The 22,040-nt window shown below is 44.9% G+C and overlaps 1 protein-coding gene across 2 annotated transcripts in view; it reads left to right on the top strand.

The window, feature by feature from the left end:
- LOC135090087 (ALK tyrosine kinase receptor-like) overlaps nt 1-6,061 on the top strand; it is a 79,052-nt gene extending 72,991 nt beyond the window's left edge. For both annotated transcript variants that reach the window (XM_063986402.1, XM_063986412.1), the window contains one exon: nt 5,892-6,061. In XM_063986402.1, the coding sequence (XP_063842472.1) occupies nt 5,892-6,046 (155 nt within the window). In that variant the 3' untranslated portion in view covers nt 6,047-6,061. The remainder of the gene's footprint in view (nt 1-5,891) is intronic.
- The last annotated feature ends 15,979 nt before the right edge of the window (nt 6,062-22,040 follow it).

Consider the following 22,040-nt stretch of genomic DNA (forward strand, 5'->3'; position numbering starts at 1 on the left):
AAATTGTTATTCCTGGAGTGCAAGGGAAGAGAAAAGAAGAGAAGAGAAGGAGAAGAGAACTGTGTAGAAGCATGTTATCTTGAATATAAAGCGACTGAGAAGTGATGAGTCAAGTTAGCAGTGCGTGAATGTTATTGTACGTTTGTATGTATGTACGTTTCTAGTCTTTCTTTGGTGTCTGTGAGTGTGTTTGGTTGAGGTACAGTGTTTTACTGTGTAGTCTTGAGTCTGTGTGTGGTAGTTCAGGTTTGGTTAGGTTAGATTATGCTTACGTTAGATTAGGCTGCATTAGGTAGGTTAGATTAGTTTACGTTAGATATGATATACTCGTTGTTTTATTGGCATAGTATTCTTCATCACCACCAACCACGCACCACCACCACCACCACCACCACTGGACTACAGCAAAACAAAACCCTAAAGATGAGGTCGTCCTTACATCACTACCCTCCTCCCTGCCTTCCCTTCGGCTCCTCTCGCCGGGTGATTTTTTTTTTTCCTCTCTCTTTTTTCCGCCCCTTCTGCTCTCCCATTTTTTTTTTCTTGGTTTCTAATCAAACCGTCGAAATTCCCACTGGCTGCTCTTATTAAAGCGGCATTGGCCATAGAGGCGACTGACGTAACATTATCGAGTGATTACGTTTATGGCATTACGTTGATCCTGCAGGCAAGAGTGTTGGTCGTGACGTACTGAGCTCCGAATTACTGACTCGAGTATTACGGACCATATTATGAAACCCATCTGGCCGGGACCTCGATTACTATTCAAATGGGTGTCTGGGTGAAGTGGCACGGTTTTTCTAAGGGTGTTTTGTTTTTTTTTTTTTTAATTTTCTAGTGACATTAACAAAAAAATTCTATATTATTAACAGGAGAAACACTCGTAAGAACCCGGCTAGACATCCCTGTGGCAATTGAACAATTGTCGTGGTGAGAGCAAAGCATTTCTTGAATATGGGGCCTTAGTCACTTCAAGGCTCGAAAAAAAAAGTCTAATCATAGTCATCTCACCAGTCAGAAGTGTTAGTCGTCATGTAGAGTCGCGTGTATTAGTTCATTTCAAGGCTCGGAAAAGAAGTTAGATAATCAAGTGTCAGTAGTGAGGTACCTGTTCGCTTATTCATGAATCTTGAATTATTGGTCATTTCAAGGCTCGCGGAAAAATTTGCCAGTCATCGGGAGTCTACTAGTTTGCTTGTGTGTCGCTGTATGATTGGCGGGGTTACTGGTGGCGGCGGCGGTGGTGGTGGTGGTGGTGGTGGTGGTGGTGGTGGTGGTGGTTATTACAAGTGAAAATCTATTGATATATACTGATAATGATGACTATCCTCTTGCACATAACTCAGCTAAGAGAGAGAGAGAGAGAGAGAGAGAGTGAGAGAGAGAGAGAGAGAGAGAGAGAGAGAGAGAGAGAGAGAGAGAGAGAGAGAGAGAGAGAGAGAGAGAGAGAGAGAGAGAGAGAGAGAGAGGACGGTTTTCCGCTACTCTAGGGTATAATGAGATAAAATGTATCTTGTATGAATTTATATAGCGTTTGTATAGAGGGACAGTTCTATTCGCTGCTCTCCTCCTCCTACCGCGCCACCGGGCAGTAGCTACGAACCAACTACGAAACGTAATTACCTCGATGCTTCAAAGTCCCTTCCTATTTGGGGAACTTATATACACATTTAATTATTTCACTTTGTCGGGCAGCCAAGTGAGGAAGTTGGGGAGGAGGGAGTGTTGAAGTAGTAGGTGGTGAAGGTGGTAGGTGTGTGTGTGTGTGTGGTGTGTGTGTGTGTGTGTGTGTGAGTGTGGGTGTGTTGAGGACCAGCCCCTGCGGGAGTAGTCCAATTGCCGGCTTGTTTGGGGAGATTGGTCAGGTTGGGCAGCGAGGAGGCGAGGCCCGAGTCACCATGGGGCGAGGTGGTGGTGGTGATGGTGGGTGGTGGTAGTGGTGGTGGTTGGTGGGTGGAGCTCCATCCTAAGAGGGCTGCCCGGGGCTCCATCATCACATCCGGGCGCCCCGCGATGGGCCGGGCGTGTACTCGTCTCTCCCTTTAGTCACATGAAAGCGGGAGGATAAGGGAGGAAAAAATCTTTTCCTTTTGATGGAGATAAACAAAAGATAAAAAAAAATTCCATAAAGACTATGACCTTTTGAAGGCTTACGTGGTAGAAAGGAGAAAACATTATTGCAGGGCTTAAAGAGGATCTTGGACAACTGGTTCTTCTTACTTGAATAACTAGAAAGGAAGTAAATATGAGCATCTTTCCCAAGACAAGGGCAGCGGAGGGCACTGGGTGACGTGCGGGTAGCAGTATGTGACCGTGTTAGTCGGTAATGGTGGTGGGTAATGATGGCAGTGCGGGGCGGAGGGTTTGGTCTGATTGAAAACACGTAAAGCTGCACACTCCCACATGACTGGCCGGCGGTCTGCCCTTCTGTCTTTTCCCTCGTGAGTCCGCCTCGTCGATGGCTGGCCGGGCTGTTGGCTGGCTGCTGGATGGAGCAGACGAGTGGCCACTAATCTGGTATCACCACCTGGCAGGGAATGACGCTCTCTAATGCTCTCTCCTTCGAAGAGTCTCCACGCCTGTTTTTTCTTATGTTTTGTAAAAATATAAATAACATTAATTCGTTTTGGGGAAGTGAAGAAGAAAGAAAAGAGAATAAATAAAGAGACCTGGCAGGTAACTCATGGTTTCCAGGTGTGGTGGTGGTGGAAGGGAGAAAAGGAGAGGGGGGATGGGGGGGATGATAACTATCTGTTGTGTGTGTCCTGAGATGAACAAGTGTCTTTTTCAGGCACACTGAGCGCCTGGTTTCAGTCAGAGGTGTCCTCCACAGTGCACGATATCCTTCACCTCATGGACAGGCAGAGGGCAACGTACACACCACGGGTGGGGAAGTACGAGCGTCGCTAAATTGTCTTTGTCCGCCCATCCGTGCAGGTCTGGGCGGCATTTTGTGAAGTGGTGCTATAATTTTTTCTGTTTAAAGATCGTTATTATATAAAAACTTGAGAACATAAGAAAACAAGGGAAGCTGCAAAAAGCCATCAGGCCTACATGTAGCAGTCCGCGTGTGAAACATACGTGTCTACCGTTTTCCACCTAACGTCCTCATCTATAAATTTGTCTAATCTTCTTTTAAAGCTACTCTTATAAAACAGCAAATGCATTACCTCATACCACAAAGAAAGAATGAAAAATGTTAATGAACATACTCACTTCAGTTTGAGGCGAAGGCAACAGGCACGTCATTCCTCACACCGAAACACGCCTGATGTGCTTCATTTGATGCAGATTTTCCGCCTGAGCGTTTCTTTGCAGGAAGCCGACTTATTTATTTTTTATCAATGATTTGTGTAGAAAGACTGAGTACTCAATGAGTTTTTAGTAGTGAAAGAGCTGGATTATGCTAAATTACACATGAAGATATGATCCGTGAGTCAGATTTGGCACAATAGTGAAGGGAGGCTCGCGTCGCGTACAGTCAAGAGGTTTGTATCGAAAAACCAGCGTATCCTCCCCAGGTGTCCCAGTGTCCAGGCCTCGCACCACCACCACCACCACCACCACCACCACCACCTGCCGACACTCCCCGGCGCTGGCTGGTGGAATGTGTTGCTTTAAAGCTCTTCCTTTACCTTCATGTTCCGCGACGTTTATTAGTTTATTTCGTAAAATAGTACGTTAATTTCCTTGTGCTTATAGATAACATCGTGCTAGACATAAATTCTTCATGAGGCTCCATTGTTGTATACTATATTTTTTTTTTTATGGTTTCAAGAACTTTTGTGAATAGTCTCACTGAGGCTTTAAGTTCGCTCATGGTTCGCGATGCTTTCCAGTTTCGTGATGAGAAAGGTTTACTCACGACAGTATGCGTCAAGTTTGCGTCTCCAGCACTTCCAGGTACAGACTTTACGATCAAGTTTCCGTGCAACACTCGCCGATCCAGACCCGGGAGACAGGAACCTGTTAACTTTCTCTGCTCTTACACTCCCTTGACTGGCTTTCTTGCGTCTTGCGGTGAGGCAGCGGCGTCGGGCTGGTGAGGAGCGTATGGCAGGGGAAGGGGAAAGGGGACATGGGCACTAGAATATAGAGACAGTGACAGCTTCCTTTAGATTTTCATGAGGATCGAGTACTTCCAGCACCCGGCGGGTACATTCCCTTTAACTGCAGCAGGAGCAAGGAGATATTGGCGCATATCGTGCCCCGCGGTCAATAGTGTGTTCCCTGTCCGTCTGCAGCCTCCTCCAGCCTCTCCATGCCTCCTACTGGTGATGACGCCACCGCCACGATCAGCATCCACCCACGCCTTTCTTATGACCGTGCCACCTTCACTAAGAAGGCCCCAAGACTCGCTTTATCAGTCTCCCCCATCACCTTTCACATCACATAGTGGGTAGTCGTTTAAAGAGCATATATTATAGTTTGTAAATCGCCCTCCTCCTCCACGTCAGTCCTGTGAGCTTTGGTATCATTTTGTCTTCTAGTCATGCCTCCGACATCGTGGTCTTCGCTTAAAAAAAAAAAGTTGATTAGTAATCGAAATTCGAATTTGTTGGCCAATTTAGTTCCTTCAGCTGAAGAGTCTTGATTCTCCGCTCTTAAAACCGATTAACTCTTAGAAGGGAAAAAATAGTAACAAGCAAGAATTTCCACCTTCGCATATGTTGAAGTCTGTTGTGCGTAATTTTAAGTCTCTGTAAGCAAAAAATAGGCGAAGATTTCCAGAGTTTTAGGAATGTTTCTTTATTGACTGGGTAAGAACCTTGACACCTATTGAAGTCTGTTGTACGTGACTTCAGGGTCTGGAGCAAGGAAGAAAGAAAAAGAGTTTCCAGAGTTTTAGGGATGTTTCCTTAACCGAGTAAGTAAATTAGCATCACCTGAGGTTAGTTATACATGATTTCAAATCTTAGTAAAACAATTCACATTTCCAGTTCAGGTCTAATGTGCGTAATTTCAAGTCTTAGGAAAGGGAAAAAAAAAAAACACAGGCAGGTATTTCAAAAGTCTTAGGTATGTTCCTTCATTGACTGAGTGACCACCTTGACGTCTCTTGAAGTCTAATATGCGTAATCTCAAGTGTTAGTAAGAAAAATAAGAAGTTTAAGGAATGTTCCTCTGTTGACTGGCTAATCACCTTGACATTTGGGGTCTGTCGTGCGTGACATTACCCTCAGGATAAGCTGGTATGGCTCCACACCGCACTGGCACAGATGGAAGCAGCTCAGATTTCAGCCCCTTGGGTGTATGTTAATTAGCTGCCCGGACTGATAACTTCGGTGCGTCGGTGAGCCTCAGGCCGCCCACAGCCACCGCATGCTGATGAGTCCTGCTCGTGCCGTGACTCAGGCCGACAGCTGGGATTGTTGCTGCCACTCTTGTCCTGCCCCCGACTTGCTGTGACTAATTACTGGTGATGATAGTGTTGGTGGTGGTGACGATGGTGGTAGTGGTGTTGGTGTTGATGATGATGATGATGATGATGATGATGATGATGATGATGATGATGGTGATAATGATACTACTACTACTACTACTACTACTACTACTACTACTACTACTACTACTACTACTACTACTACTACTACTACTACTACCACCACCACCACCACCACCATCACCACCATCAAAGCGTCAAAAATCAGTATATTCATTAACATACTTATATATTTGTACATTTAATTAATTTATGATCATGTGAGAGAGAGAGAGAGAGAGAGAGAGAGAGAGAGAGAGAGAGAGAGAGAGAGAGAGAGAGAGAGAGAGAGAGAGAGAGAGAACTACGAATAACTTGTACATTTTTAGTTTAGTTTTGTATGGTTGAGTGTTGGGTTACCTGAGTGTGCTGATCACCCAATTAAGCCGCGCATGTTTTGTTTCTACAGACGAGAACATCCGGCAGCTGCAGGGCATCCAGGCCACTATCCAGCGGATGAGGGAGACCAACTTGGCAGTGAAGGTAAGTGTGTCTTGCTGCTGTTGTGTTGTGGCTGCCTGCTTCAATGCTGGTGAGAGTGTGAACTTATCTTTTGTTGGTTAGACGTGAGTGGATTGAAAGTTTTGGGATTGAGAGATAAGAGTCTTGGTGCACTTGTATTGTGACTTCCTGATTCAACCCTGCTGGGAGTCTGAAGTTGTTTGAAGTTACCTTTTGTCGGATAGACGTGAATCGTTTGAAAGTTTTGGGATTGAGAGATAAGAGTTTTGGTTCTAGAAAAAATGTTGTTCCAGAGATACGAGTTTCCAATTTATTGATACGAATTATAGGCCCAATTATACGATTTTTGGTTTTAGATGAAGAAATTTTGGATCCTTGGATTCGCCTTTGGGTTCCAAAGATGCGAATTTTTGTTTCCAGAGTTACGAAAATAGAATTCAGGCAGGATTTTTTGCCCTAAAGATACAAACCTTAACTCCATATATACGAATTTTGTATTCATAGTTACGATTTTTGTTCCCAGAGATACGAAAATAAGACTCAACGCAATTTTTTTGATTCCATAGATACGAATATAGGATCCAGTAAGAATTTTGGTTCAAGAAATACGAATTTTTGACTCCAGAGATACAACTTTTGGCTCCATGGTCCAGAAATTTGATCTAAAAATACATTTCCCACCAGATAAATGCGTTAAGCACCTGTAGGCGTATTTTCTTACGTAGAAATCTCCAGACACTTAGACGAAGTAACACAACTATCATTAACACTGAAAGGGATAACGTGCAAGGAGTCAGCGATAAAAACCTTCCAAGACCGTCCTCCCACCTGCTCCCTTCCTTCCCCCCACTCCCCCACGCAGTGTCTCCAGGAATTATCTTTTTCTCCTCATTCTTCGTACTTTACATATTTTACGCCCCGGGAGGCTGTCGGGGGTTGTCAGGCATTTTGTATGAAGGCCACAGCGGGACGTGTTATCTTTTGAATCCACTTATTTTGCTCTTTATCCTCGTATCCAAGTCATTAGTCTTCGTCCTTCGTTGTCATTTTTTTTTTCTCATTTCTCCTTCTCTTTCTCCACCTTCTCCTCCTCCTTACCGTTCTCGTCTTCCTTCTCTTCCTTCTTCTCTTCCTTCTCCTCCTCTCCGTTCTCCTCCTCCGTTCTCCTCCTCTCCGTTCTCCTCCTCCTCCTCCTCCTCCTCCTCCTCCTCCTCCTCCTCCTCCTCCTCCTCCTCCTCCTCCTCCTCCTCCTCCTCCTCCTCCTCCTCCTCCTCCTCCTCCTCCTCCTCCTCCTTATTGTTCTCGTTTTCCTTCTTCTTTCCGTTTTCGTTCTCGTTATCCTTCTCCTCCTTGTTCTAGACGTCCTCCTCATCTTCTCTGTTCTTGTTTTCCTTCTCTTCCTTTTCGTCCTCGTTCAAGTTTTCCTCCCCTTTCCACTGTCGTCGTTGTTGTCCTCCTCCTCCTCCTCCTTCTCCTCCTCAACAGGAATAACTTTTCTCTCCTTGGGTCCCTCTCTTGTTTGTCTCGTCCTGTCTCCGTCTGTCTATATGTCTGCTGTCCGTGTGTGTGTGTGTGTGTGTGTGTGTGTGTGTGTGTGTTGCAGGCTCTGGGTCGCGATGGGCGGGTCGCTTCCCTTTAGCGTCTTGCAAACACCGCCATTGTCCTGGATGAATATTAATTTTCAGATGATGAAGAGACAAACAGAGAGAGAGAGAGAGAGCGAGAGAGCGAGGGGGTCCCTGCCGAGCGCGAAGAATATTAGTGAGAATTATGCAAGACCGAGGGAGGATGGAGGGCGGGAGGAGAGGAAAAAACTGGAAGAAAAATACAAGAGGAGAAAGGAGGAAGGAAAACAAGGGGAGGGAGGGAGGAGAGAAGGACGGTAGGAGGAAGAGTGGTAGAGGAGGAAGGGAAGCAGGGGAGGGGAGGGAGGAAAGAAAGAAAGGAGAAAGAATACTGTAGAAGTTAAAGGAAAGCAAGGTGGGAAGGGAGGAAAGAACGGAGAAAGAAGGGGAGAGAGAGAGAGAGAGAGAGAGAGAGAGAGAGAGAGAGAGAGAGAGAGAGAGAGAGAGAGAGAGAGAGAGAGAGAGAGAGAGAGAGAGAGCAGGGAAACTAGGAGGAAAGAGAAAAGGAGGAAGATAGAACAGCAAGAGAATAAGAAAAACAATAAAGAGAGGAAAGAAGGACGAAAGAAAGCGGTAGAGAAGAACGAGACAGCGCTGCGAAGGAGGGATGAAAAAAAAAGCACAAAAAGGATGATAGGAAGAAGAGAGATAATAAAGAAGGAATACAGTGACAGGAAGGGGAGGAGGGAGAGGAAGGTGTAAGTATACTGTTATCGTTTACAGTTCAATAAATAAAAGAGGAAAAAGAGACATTGCATTATATTACAAAACTGGACAACGATGTGAGTGAAGGGCGACACGTGAGATCTTTTCATTCAGGTAGTACTAATGGCCAGACAGTCTTTGGGGAAGCAGAATATCTTTTGAATTTTAGGCTGAGAGAATGCCTTATTTTCCGCCTTGAATTCTTAACTCTGCTGGAGGAAGCATCGGGCGAGCGAAACTCGAGACTGACATCCACTGACGTTTTTACTTTCGTTTTGAGGAAAGTGGAATATTCAGGACATTGTTTAAGTAATGACTTTTCGTTCCCTGTCAGGGCGGTATATTCAATCAGTCAATTACTGTCTCTCCTTGTCAGTTATTGAGGTTTGGCAATTGATGGAAGTGCAGAGAATGTGTGAGTTAGTGTGATCAAGTGTGGCCAATCAAACGTGTTCTCATTCTATTCTTGACTTAGGAAATGAATTTATGCAGATTTGTATTTGGCATTTCATATCAAGAAAGCAATACTGGACTGTGGAAAGCGTCGACACAGCGATGCTTACTCGATAGATGTGTGTGTGTGTGTGTGTGTGTGTGTGTGTGTGTGTGTGTGTGTAAGTAGTTAACCCAGTTGTCAATAGCGTGGCGTAGCGTGGTAGGGACTGGAGTGGTCCTCTGCAGTATGTTGCGTCACGGGCGCGTGGTGGCGTCAAGTGGCGTTGCCTCAGCGAGTCGCCTAAAGGCATCACAGTCAGGGAGCCTTGAGTCCCTGATAATTAAAAGCCTCCGTCATTGCCGCCTCTCCTGCCCCGCCACACAGCGCCAGTGGGCCGTGAGGAAGCGGCTGGAGGGACGACCTGCTGCTTAACCTTTTTCCCCTTCCCATTTTAACGTGAATGACGTGGTAAGGCTGACAGGGAGTCCTCTTGCTCCGTGCATGGTTTGGGTGTGTGGTGAGTGTGGAGTCTCCTGAGGATCTGCTGCTTTTCTCATCGCGGGTTTGACAAGCGAATGACCTAAGCTGCTGCAGTATTATGTTCAAGTAGGAACACTTATTGCTTCTTATCCGGATCAACCTCACCCACTTGAGGTCTGAACTTTCTTTACAGAGTTTACACGCTCCGGCAGCATTCTCAGTTTAGAACCATCTCCCTTTCCGTTCTCCTCCGGCACTATCCCCTCCTCCCCCATCACTGCCGCTGCCACCAACCTGCCGCCCCCAGCCTCAACCTCCACTGACCCACTAATGTGTCTCAGGCTCGCGACTGCCGTGTCTGGTTTTTCTTGCTTGCCCCAAATGACTCGAGATTTTTCATATGCGCTTTTAATATTGAAACTTTTATATGAATATTGCTGAATTTTGGCACTTCATCGCCTCCTTCTTGGGATGATTATATGGATGAAATGAGGGCGATGGTTCTCTCCGCGTTTTTCATCTCGACCTTGCTTTACGTACACCAGCAGAGCGCCGCAACCTGCAGGGAGGGTAGAATGTGGAGGCGGTGATGTGGTCTGGTGGTGGGGCAGTCACCTTTTGGTATGGATGACTCAAACACCACCACCACCACCACCACCACCGCATTTTTTTTACTTTAATGCGTAATTCCAGCAAAGCGTTATTATTAATTATCTAATTTTCATAATAGGTTACTATCACATAAACTGATTGATATACACGACCTATAATTTTTACTAAAGCTTCTCATTACGGGGAATAATTAGAGACTGGCGGTTCGCAGACTATCATGACTTCTCGTTAATTACACAAACATTTCATTCAACAACAAGTGTTTGGCCTCCGGTAGGCGTGTGTTTGTTAGGGGCACCTCGGCTACCCCTCACCCAGCCCTGGAGTCTCGTCACTGTATGTGTGGGAGGAAGGGGTTTAGTCTGAGTAAGTGTTTTATGTAAGAAGAGTTCTGGCCAAGGGCTACAAAAAGTCAGAAAAACAAACCCACTGGAATTGCATGATTATATTGGAATATAAAATGCATTACTAGATTAAATTTCTGTGTATAATGAAGTTTATTTTGACACGTTAATTAAATAGTTACATAAATTGGGTGTAAATGTTGTCTGCCAGAAAGAGACTTTTCTCATGACTTCGGTGAAGGGAGAATGTTTGGCGGCAGTAAAGAGATACCTGGTGTTAGGCACTAATGGGGAGGAGGGTGTTAACTTACCAAAGGGGCAATCGGCAGGTGGGACAGGTAGCAATACATATACCTGAGTGTCACACCTGTTTGTGTGTGTGTGTGTGTGTGTGTGTGTGTGTGTGTGTGTGTGTGTGTGTGTGTGTGTGTGTGTTCTTCGCTATTGATTGTCATGGCGTCTGTTGGACTTTACTTTTTAGGGTCTTTTTATAACACTATTTTAACTTTTTATTTGTTTTTTTTTTTTTTTCTATCTCTGTGCGCTTTGAGAAGTGCCTAATTATGCAGATGGAAAGCGCATAAACAAATAACCAGACTAAGATAAATAAAGTCACCTCTGTGAAGTGCGTGAAGCAGAACGTTCCGTGGTGCTGGGCAGGTGTGAGGAGAGGTGGAGGCAGGATGAAGGGAAGGGACAGACGAGGATGTTGGCGATGAGATGAAGGTGGCCACAGTATGGATACGCATCATTAACCCAAAGAAGGGGAGGATCTTTGAAGCTCATTGCACGAAGTTTTAAAATACTGTGGTGTTTCTTTTGTCAATATAACGTTCTTCCTTCAGCACCCACTCCTCCTCCTCCTCCTTTTCCATCTCTTTCTCCTTCTCCTTCTCCTCTTCCTCCTCCTCAAACCTCCCTTTTCCACCCACTTTTCCGACTTTACTCCCCTACATGTCTTATTTTAGATTAAACAGTGTAGCTTATCACAAACAGCCTCGTAAAGAACAAGAAGTCTTCTACTGTTTGTCTTTTCTTTTATGTTACAGTTTTATTTACGTGTGTCCAGTGTGTGAGGTGTGAGAGACGAGGAAATACTATGAGTGACATTGCAGAGGTGGAGGGAGAGAGGAGGAAGTTTGGTCATGTTTAGTGAATAACCATATCCGTGTTTATGATTGCGGTGGTTACGATCCTAGGATGTTGGGAATGTAGCAGTGTTATTGTTGTGCTTCACCTTCACCAAGGGTAGCAGGTCAAGGCCTCCGGGGCACACTTGCTGATGGATGGGGGAGGGAGGGAGGGAGGAGGGGGAGGGAGGTACCCCGATCCTCTTACGTAAAATCCTCTTAGTTTTTTTTTTTTTTTTCTCCCTCATTGGTCACCATGTCAGCAAGGACACTTACAACGCATGTTATACTGTGCATTACAGAGGAAGTAGACAGAGAAACTCTTCATGCTGCTTGAGATAACATTCTCGATGAACGCTCTTTAAAACCATCCACCGTTTGGGTCATGTCACAGCGCATTGCTCGCTCTGAGACAACATTTATCAAGATTTCACGGGAATGTTTTATTGAGAGAATCATCTGAAAGGTAAAAGGCAAAACCTCCCACCGGTTGGTGTGTGTGTGTGTGTGTGTGTGTGTGTGTGTGTGTGTGTGTGTGTGTGTGTGTGTGTGTGTGTGTGTGTATGTGTGGACCACTTACGGTGTGTTGGCGCGCCGTGACCAGAAGGCGTGTAGTGGGAAGCTCTCGCCAGGCAGACCCGCTTACCAATACCAACAGGTTCCCTAGGAAATGGAGACGCTATTCTGGGCACGGAGAGGAATGCCACTCGCGGAAAGTTTCTAAACAGCCGCTCAATCCAGGCGAGGCCATAGATGCCGCCAGTCAGTCTGCGCGGCCTCACAAGATTCCTTCATGCGGGGACCCTCCGACCTTCACTGGAATGCAGGCTTTGTTGGAATTGTATAGGGATCCGTGTGCTCTGCAGCTGCTGCTGACACACATGAGTTCAGAGGATGTCTTATCTTTCTCATGCAGTCATGGAGACGCGAGTCTAGAAGGAAAGGAATGCCTGACGAAGGAACACGAAATTTAAAAACCGTTGTATGATAGCAAATTATTTTATTTGATACACAGTCGTAATGTTCTGCTTTGCTATAAATATTTACTGTTCATTAAAATCAGTGAGCATTATGACCCTTGGGCAGAGCGAGTGGCGGGGCTGCGGGTGTGTGGTGTCTCGTGGCACCCTCTCATGATATCCTAAAGAGAAACTGCTTTGGCCGCAGTGTTGCTTCTCTTTCCCGTGGCAGTGCATCACGTTGCATTCAGAATACCTGATACACACCCTCTATATTAAATTTCAGATGGTTTGGAAGATTAACAACCTCATGCGTGTTTCAGAGGATTTCTAAGGTAAACTGGAAGCGTAACTAATCCAAGCTCGGATGAAACAGTGACGAGGACACGTGTGGGACGGCGCGAGGATGCCTCAGCGTGTATGTACTGCACATTAATACATTCACCGTGTTAAAGGCAGACCAAACAGGGAGGGCGGGAAGGGGCACGAGGCAGCAGTAAGTAGGTCGGTCCTTCCTTGGATACAGTTATTACCCAGATAATCTCGCATAATGACGTTTACTTAGGCAGATCCAGAAGAGAGGAGAGAGGCATCGACGATTTCTTTAGCCGGTGGTAAACGTTTTCCTCCCCGCGGGCATATGAGGATGCGGACGGCCGGGGTGGAGGGAAACTCATCAGTCTGCCTCACGAAACCCCATTGTTTCCTTCTGGCGCTTGTAAACGACCCGGCACTCAAGTCTCTGACACCTGGGAGCCCGAGGGTGTTTCCCGCCCCAGCCGCTGACCGTAATTGGCTCGTAACTGCCACGTTCCCTTCGCCCAACGGTGCATCTGGCAGGCGGGGCGGGGCGGGGCGATATCAGGTGCAGGGAAGAGGGAGAGAGGGTCGAGCCTCTCGTGGGAGAAGGAGGCTCAAAGGGTATTAGCCACGTTAATGAGCAGGGAGGAAAAGAAATGAAGCTTAAGTCCTTACGGGGGAAATTTTATGAGGGGGTGATTTGCGGCAGAAGCTGTGTTGAATGGTTATGATCGAGAGAGAGAGAGAGAGAGAGAGAGAGAGAGAGAGAGAGAGAGAGAGAGAGAGAGAGAGAGAGAGAGAGAGTATAATTAGGGTTAAAATCTCTTCTTTGGAAAAATAAAAGAAAATAGATTTGAAAATGGCAATTGTATAATACGTATTAGCAGTAGGATCAAGAAATTAGACGAAAGAAAGGAGGAATCGTGAGCTCCGCAAACTTCAGAGAAGAGAGGAAGGAAAGGAGGGAGAGAGGGAAGGAATTCAGCGTAAATGGAGAACGATCTTGCAGTAAAAGTGAAGCGGGAAAGAGTACGAGGAACTAAAAGTAAAAAAAAAAAAATAATAATAATAAAATAAATAACATGATAGTCGTTCCAAACTAAAGGTCAAGGTTCAATTGGGAATCAGGAGAAGTGAACCAATTATGGGGATACGATTGAGTCTTAAGGAAAAAGAGAAATGAAGTGGTTCGTCGTGACTTCACCTTCTTGAGCGGAGTAGCGTCATGTTTATCGCTCCTTGTATCGTAGTTTTTGTTAGCTAATTTGCGTCTATGACTCCTCAGGAACCATGGCGGAGTAATGAGGTTGTTAGTGCTGAGTCACTGAGGAGCTTTAAAAGTAGATTAGACAGATTTACGGATGAGGATGATCGGTGGAAATACTATTATAGGTATACTACTATTATAGGTATTTACTATTATAGGTAGGTATGCTTCGTAAAGGGACTGCCACGTGTAGGCGTGATAGCTTCCTGCAGCTTCCTTTATTCTTTTTTATGTTCTGGTGTGCTTATGTTTTCCATTGAACTAATGAGGAGTAGCAAGCATTCAGGCAACATCCTTTACTGTACAGAAATTCAATATAGTAATTACTTATTCTAATTATTTTGGGGTTCACTTTCCGTTAAACCACGTCACCCATGTCCCGGCTTGCCTTTATTGAGTACTGACCTTTCCTATAAGTTTGAGTGAGTCTTACTAATTTAAACGTAATATTACTTATGATATGTTACTTTCATGTTATCTTTAACCTTCCTCGATCTCACCTTTCGCCTCGTTCCCTCGCCTTGCCTTCTGGCCTTTCCTGTGGCCCTTGCCCTCCCAGCTTCGCCTCCTACGCACGGTGAGGCATTAACCCTGCAGCGGCGTGAAGGGTCGCCAGGGGAGGACAGTAGAATGCTAATTAATGGATGCAGGTGAGCCGTATGGCTGTCAGAACACTGGCTTGACCCATTCAGTATCTGCTTGCATCCTGCCGCCCACGTCCTCGCGCCTGTCACACTTGCATGAAGGCGGCGGGGTGGACGAGGCCTTCATCAGGGAGTGGACAAGTGTGGAGCGATCCTGTTTGTTATCCTGGTGGCTCTACGAAGTGCGTTTCAGCCTTAGGCCCGTTATGAGAAGTACTTTACTTTCTCACAACGATTATTTCCAAGGGCCACAAATATGATTAGTCGGGTTTTTAAGACACTCTCTCCTTTAATATTATATAAATGTTGTTAATACGTCACGAGGACCGTTAAAAACTCTTGAATACTCGTGTAACGTCAACTAGAGCATTTTGAAAGTAGTCAGGTGGCAGAAGCGTTTCAGAATATGTTTCCGTGACCACTTAAGAATATAAGACCATAACAAAATAAGAGAAGCTGCATGAAGCCATCAGGCCTACACGTGGCAGTCCCTGTATGAAATATACTTACCTATGTCCATCCATCTGCATCCATAAATTTGTAGTAATATTTTAAAACTCCCAAAAGACTCAACACTAGCCATTTGATTATACTGACTTACAGACAAGGCAAATAACATCCGTGTCATAAGACCTTGGCAAGAGTTCGTACTTCTTCAGCTTAGCCATGACGCGTAGAGAATACTGAACAATCAGGAATCAGTCACCCTCACTCTCTTTCCTCGCCCCGTCTCAGCTATTAATCGCCTTGTCCTCTGTTCCTCTTCATTCTGGTCGTCTCCGCTTCGTTACCTTCATTAACTGCTCACTCACCTGGCGTACCGTGGGAAGCCTTGATTAGGAGACGGGAACCACCGATGGAATGAGGTTAACGAGAAGGTGATGCTGGAGACTGGTGAGCTGAAGACAGAGGGGTGGACAGTTTAGGGTTGTAAAAAGGGTTTAACTACTGGAAGGTGACTAACTCAAGTTTTCCGTCACCGTCACCGTTGCCATCATCGTCGTCGTTTTTATCATTGTCATTTTCATCGTGGTGGTCTTCATCAGTAACATCTTTGTCGTTTTTATACTCGTCATCGCGTCGTGGTCATCATTATCGTCATCATTATCAGCATCATCGTCATCGTCATCATCATCATCATCATCATCATCATCATCATCATCATCATCATCATCATCAGTAACATCAAGAACACTACCACTATCTCCACCACCACCACCACCACCAGCACCACCACCACCACCACCACCACCACCACCACCACCACCATCTCCACCACCACCACTATCTCCACCACCACCACCACGACCAACAACAACAACAACAACAACCACGCTATTGCAGGTGTGTGAGCCTGAGGCCTATAACCATTTCAACAATTGGATATAGAAGTAATGCCATTTGTTAGGAGTTTAATTAAATTTTTTTCTATAGGTATAAAAAGTATTAATTTTGCGGATTAGCTATAAAAAGCGGTTGTTACAAAGGTGAACCCATAGAAAAGCTGAATATTATATTGCATTCACCGGCCGATTAAATCAAGGAAACCTTAACTATATTAGTGAGAGAGAGAGAGAGAGAGAGAGAGAGAGAGAGAGAGAGAGAGACGAGAGAGAGAGAGAGAGAGAGAGAGAGAGAGAGAGAGATTTTAGGCTGTCATGACCACACACATACCAGTGCCCGCCCACACCTACCCACACACACATCCACACACACGCCATACACACACCAGATGAAGGCCACACCTGTGATACGAACTGGCCACAACCTGTGAAAGTTTGGCAAGTTCTTGAGTCCCATGGCGTACAGTGAGACAGGTAAGGATGCTACTTTGAAGAGCAGACTCACTTCTCCATTAATAGAGCCTTTGTTACGAGGACCGAGTAATTCCTGAAGAGTAGCTTAAATAATTAGACGCCTACACACACACACACACACACACACACACACACACACACACACACACACACACACACACACACACACACACACACACACACCACACACACACACACACACACACACACACACACACACACACACACACACACACACACACACACACACTAATGAGGGAAGTTAGTAATGTTGACTGCTGTACTAAGTAGCTACCGGAAGGAAAATGTTGAAGCAGTTATGAAAAATGGACTTATTAGGGAAAAACTCGTCGCTGAATCTCAGAAGTGGCGATGGTTGAAGTGACTCAGGTGGGGTTACACAAAGGGACGAGAGTTAATTAGTCAAGATGAAGAAGAGACATGTGGGAGTGATAGCAGTGAATCATGTACCACTACAGACGTATGTTTTAAAAAAATAGTGATGATTATATAAACGTTTAATACATTTTGTGACATGCGAAGATCAACCGGTATGTTTTAAGAAGGATAAAAAAATGGAAAGCACAGGTTGTTGATTAGAAAGGAAAGCATCACACGTGAATTAATTAGAAAAAAAAATATTATATAGACGTGTAATATATATGAGGCAATCATACGAAAATCAGCAGGAATACTTTAAGAAAAAAAATAGAAAAGAATAGAAAAAAAAACATTACGCGTGAATAAATCTAACCAAAAACATCTGAAATATGATGTGCTGCATGTTATCTCTCATATTTTTTCATGTATATTTCTGTCATTTCCAGCCATTGCAATCACTTTGAAGAGTTTCCCTTTTAGCGACATTTCCTTCTCGTCGATTGTTAATATTGTGTTGCTTTGTGAATGCATCATGGCAAAAAAACCTGATATGTGATGTGTGTTGTTTCTGCTTCACTTTTTTTTTTTTTTTTTTTTTAATTTTAAATCCTCCTCATCATGTTCAAAGTTTTCTTCCTATCGATATTTTTTTCTTCGTCGATTGATAACATTTTGCTGCTTTTTGAACTCGTCTTTTTTTTATATATTTTTTTATTATTTTATTCATTTTAAATTGTTCCTTTCTATCGAAATTTTTGTCGTTAATTTTTTTTTTATTGTGCTGCTTTCTGAATTCATAACATCATACGGAACTTCATTTTTAGAGAGAGAAATGATCATTATTCATGGAGAAAATTTACTTGATAAAATTTAACGGTTGAATGACTGAGGCGAATGAATGGCATTTGTCGCCACTTAACCAGGTGCAGCTGCCAGACGCCACTCCCTTCACCTCTCCCTCCCTCCCTCCCTCCCTCCCTCCCTCCCTCCCTCCCTCCCTTTCTCCCTTTTTTCCAATTTTGCTTCCGCTTTATCCCCAGATTAATGGACAATTTTCACCTTGTCAAACTTTTTTCCTCTAAGCGGTGCACGGTCTCTCCCCAAGTCTTCACACTTCTCTCCCAGTACCGGCGCGTTACTTGGCGTCCGATCTGCTCCCACTCACTCCCCGGCAGCGCAACCTTCCATCCTTTCTCAGTGACGACTTCAGGTGGAGGCAGGATACATTTTCGGTGCCCTGTATCGAGGTTCGCGGAGCTGATGTCATTACATGCGTGGCCGATGGCGTGGGCGACGGTGCGGCCCGGCGTGAAAGAGAGAGAGAGAGAGAGAGAGAGAGAGAGAGAGAGAGAGAGAGAGAGAGAGAGAGAGAGAGAGAGAGAGAGAGAGAGAGAGAGAGAGGGAGGGAGGTGAATGAGAAATAATGTCAAGAAATCATAGTTTCTTCCAAATAAGAGAGAGAGAGAGAGAGAGAGAGAGAGAGAGAGAGAGAGAGAGAGAGAGAGAGAGAGAGAGAGAGAGAGAGAGAGAGAGAGAGAGAGAGAGAGAGAGGTAATGTCAAGAAATCATAGTTTCGTCCAGATAGAGAGAGAGAGAGAGAGAGAGAGAGAGAGAGAGAGAGAGAGAGAGAGAGAGAGAGAGAGAGAGGAATGGGAAAAAAAAATCAAGAAGCTATAGTAACGTTCAGATAAAAGGCAGGCGTGAGAAAGGAAGGCAGCTGGCAGCATCACCCTTACATCCTCCACTGCTCTCCTCACACAACATACAGTGTGGCACTTCATTTTTCGCTTGTGCCTCGCTGGGGAGGTTAAAGAGACAAACTGGGGTGCGTGAGAAGAAGGGATGACGAGGAGCTTTACCTGAGATGTGATAGGATGAGTAAATCAAAAGTGACCCCAAATTTTCACCTCTTTTCAGCTGGATGTGTCTATGTATGTGTGTATGTGTATGTATGTGTATAGTTTTTCTATTGGCTATGTTGTAAGCACGTGTGATGTTACCTGGGTGAAGAGGAAGGAGGCTTTTTGAGGCGCGGGGATGGGGGGTGGGTAGGTGTGTCTGTGTACCGCCGATTACAGGTAGCAAGGTCCTCTCCTCCCCCTCTTCTACCTAACCTAACCTTCCCAGCAGCCGCGCCTCACACAAAGGTTTTATCGACCACCTTACATTGCCAGGAGTCTTCCCCATCGCCCAAAGGAGAACCATTACCTACGCGCGCACCTCTTGAACCGTCACTACCTTGCCAGCTTGCCTTTCCCTCCAGTCAGTTCTCTCGACATCGCCACGTCTTTCCTCTGTTTGTTGAGGGTCGTCGTTGTGCCTTTCATCCTGCTGACCTACTGATGCAAGGCCGAGGTAGTGGTGGTGGTGGTAGTGGTGGTGGTGGTGGTGGTAGTTTTGTTGATACTGATGCAAAAATACGCCCGTTTTAGTGTGGCAATTCAATTTTTTTTATTTATTGTTTTTTTTTTTTTTTAGTTTTACGAGTATGTGTTCGTACAGAGGCGTTTTATTTTGTTTGTCTTCCTTAGGGTGAGCTAGATACACGTAGTAGTTCCATAAAGGTAGATCAAGAATAATGTATCGTTAATGAAATACATAATAGTAATGTACGTGTTTTTACTCAACGTAATTGTGTACGTTTTAATTATAATATATACTTTATTCCTGACGATATACATTTTTAGAACCCGTTAGATGTAAAGGTACTCCTCTCAAGGTAGACAGACGATAATATGAAGGTAATGACATATACAAGAATAACGTTATGCTTAAGTATTTCCTTTCGCTAGACACTCGCCTGAATAACCGTCCTATCCCATAACGATGCTCCCGTGGTGAAAACGCGGCGCCATCTGTCTTAGGGGGCAAAAAATGTGTGCTAGAGGCCTCCCTTACAGCGCATGTATGATTTATGTTGGGTTGGACGCCAGCAGGTGGCCACCTTATGATAATGTAATCCCCGTCAGCCGTCGTTCGGGCCGTCATGACTTGGGCCGACGGGGGAATTATATATTTAGAAAGGCATTTTCCAGGAGTCCCCTTCTCGAGCCTGCCATCTTCCCTTCCTGCATCCCCTTCCTGATCTCATTCTTTTCTCTCTTTCCTCCCTTACGACTTTTCTTTTCTTCCTTTCCAGACCAGCCACATTTCTCCTTCCCGTCCTTTATCGACTCTGTTTACTCTGCACTTCATCCTTCCTTCCTCCTTAGTCTGATCTCGCGTCCTCGCCTCTTTTCTCGCCCCAGTTCGTCTCTTTATTCAGCCTGCTATCGTCAGTGCCTCTTCTCTTCCCGCTCCTTCTCGTCGCTCTCACACAGCCCGTTTCCTTAATGCCTTGGCTATTGTCGCCATCAAATCTTCTCTTTCCGTGTCGGTGTGTGTGTGTGTGTGTGTGTGTGTGTGTGTGTGTGTGTGTGTGTGTGTGTGTGTGTGTGTGTGTGTGTGTGTTGCCTGTTTATCCTTACCTTCAGGGCACCTTTAAGTGGGACACACACACACACACACACACACACACACACACACACACACACACACACACACACACACACACACACACACACACACACACACACACACACACACACAGAGAGAGAGAGAGAGAGAGAGAGAGAGAGAGAGAGAGAGAGAGAGAGAGAGAGAGAGAGAGAGAGAGAGAGAGAGAGAGAACACATTTTCTTTACATAAGCATAAAAATTCTCTCTTTCTCTCTCTCTCTCTCTCTCTCTCTCTCTCTCTCTCTCTCTCTCTCTCTCTCTCTCTCTCTCTCTCTCTCTCTCTCTCTCTCCCTCTCCAATTCATGCCTCTATTCTATACCGCCATTGCCATTATCACCAGCGCAGAGGATTGCATATGGTTATTATGATGGTGCCTTTTGCCGCATTTGGATAAGTCATTCCTCCTCTCACCGCCAGCTCAGTACAGCCTCTCTCTCTCTCTCTCTCTCTCTCTCTCTCTCTCTCTCTCTCTCTCTCTCTCTCTCTCTCTCTCTCTCTCTCTCTCTCTCTCTCTCTCTCTCTCTCTCTCTCTCTCTCTCTCTCTCTCTCTCTCTCTCTCTCTCTCTCTCTCTCTCTCTCTCTGGTTGTTCCTTTAATTCTCGCTCATGCGTTTGTGTTTCCCTTTTTTTTCATCTATTTTTTTTTTTTTTGTCTTTACTTTGTCTTTGTTCTTTGTCTGACACTTTGTTTCCGTATGTTTCCTCCATTTGCGCTTCGTTCTCCTTCTCTTCCTTCCTTTTTTTCTCCTCCATATATATATATTTATCTCCTTCTTCACGTATTTTTTTCTTTCTTCTCTTCCTTTTCGTCAACGTCCTCCTCCTCCTCCTCATTCCAAGGTTTTTTGTAGTTCACCTCCTCCTCCTCCTCCTCCTCCTCTCTTCACGTCACAGTTGATCGTTTCAGTCTTTGTCAGGATGTGTGTGTGTGTGTGTGTGTGTGTGTGTGTGTGTGTGTGTGTGTGTGTGTGTGTGTGTGTGTGTGTGTGTGTGTGATCCCGTCTTTTCGTCACCATAATCATCATCATTCTGAAATAATTGTTCTCATTCACCTGTTTTCATTTATTTATTTATTTATTTTTTTATTCTTGGGCAGACTTTGTTATGTTATTTGTCTTTATCTCTGCGTTTAGTTTATCGTTACCTTTCCCCAGCTCTCTTATGTCCCAGATCCTTTTTGTCTGTCTTTCCCTTTCCTCTTTTTGTGCAGATACTAATGCGACTTAAAGTACCATTAAAACTTTCTTACTTCACTTTTCCATACCTACCTGTTTGTTACGTGTTTGTCACCCTCCTCCTCCTCCTCCTCCTCCTCCTCCTCCTCCTCCTCCTCCTCCTCCTCCTCCTCCGTTTCCCATGCCTTGTCTTCCGTCTTGTCTCCCTCCATACCTCCCTTCATTCCTTCCTTTGTCTACCCCATTCCTTTCTTTCCTCTCCTTCAGTTTCTCCTTGCATTAATTCCTTTCTCCCAGTTCCTCCCTTCTTCCATTCCTTCTCCTTGCTTCCTTCTTCTCTTGTTTCTCATGTCTTGTCTCCTACCTCATTTCCCTTCATTCCTCATCTTTTCCTCTGTATCCTTTTCCTTCCTTCTTCCCTTCATTATCTCCCTTCATTTACTTTTTCTCTCTACCTTCTTCTTTCCTCCCTCCGATTTTTTGTCTGTTTTATCTTATTTTCATTCATCCCTCACTTTTTCTTCAGTATCCCTTTCCTTACTTCTCGTCTTTTACTGTCTCTCTCTCTCTCTCTCTCCATTTACCCCTACTCCCTGCCTCCCTCCCTCTCTCTCTCTTCCTTTGTTTTTGTCTGTTTTATCTAATTTCTTTCCATTTTTCAGTTTGTCTTGCGTATCCCTTCCCTTATTTTTCTTCTTTCACTCCCCCTCCATTCACCCCTCCTC

Source organism: Scylla paramamosain, chromosome 3, assembly GCF_035594125.1.
Source record: "Scylla paramamosain isolate STU-SP2022 chromosome 3, ASM3559412v1, whole genome shotgun sequence".
Lineage (NCBI taxonomy): Eukaryota > Metazoa > Arthropoda > Malacostraca > Decapoda > Portunidae > Scylla > Scylla paramamosain.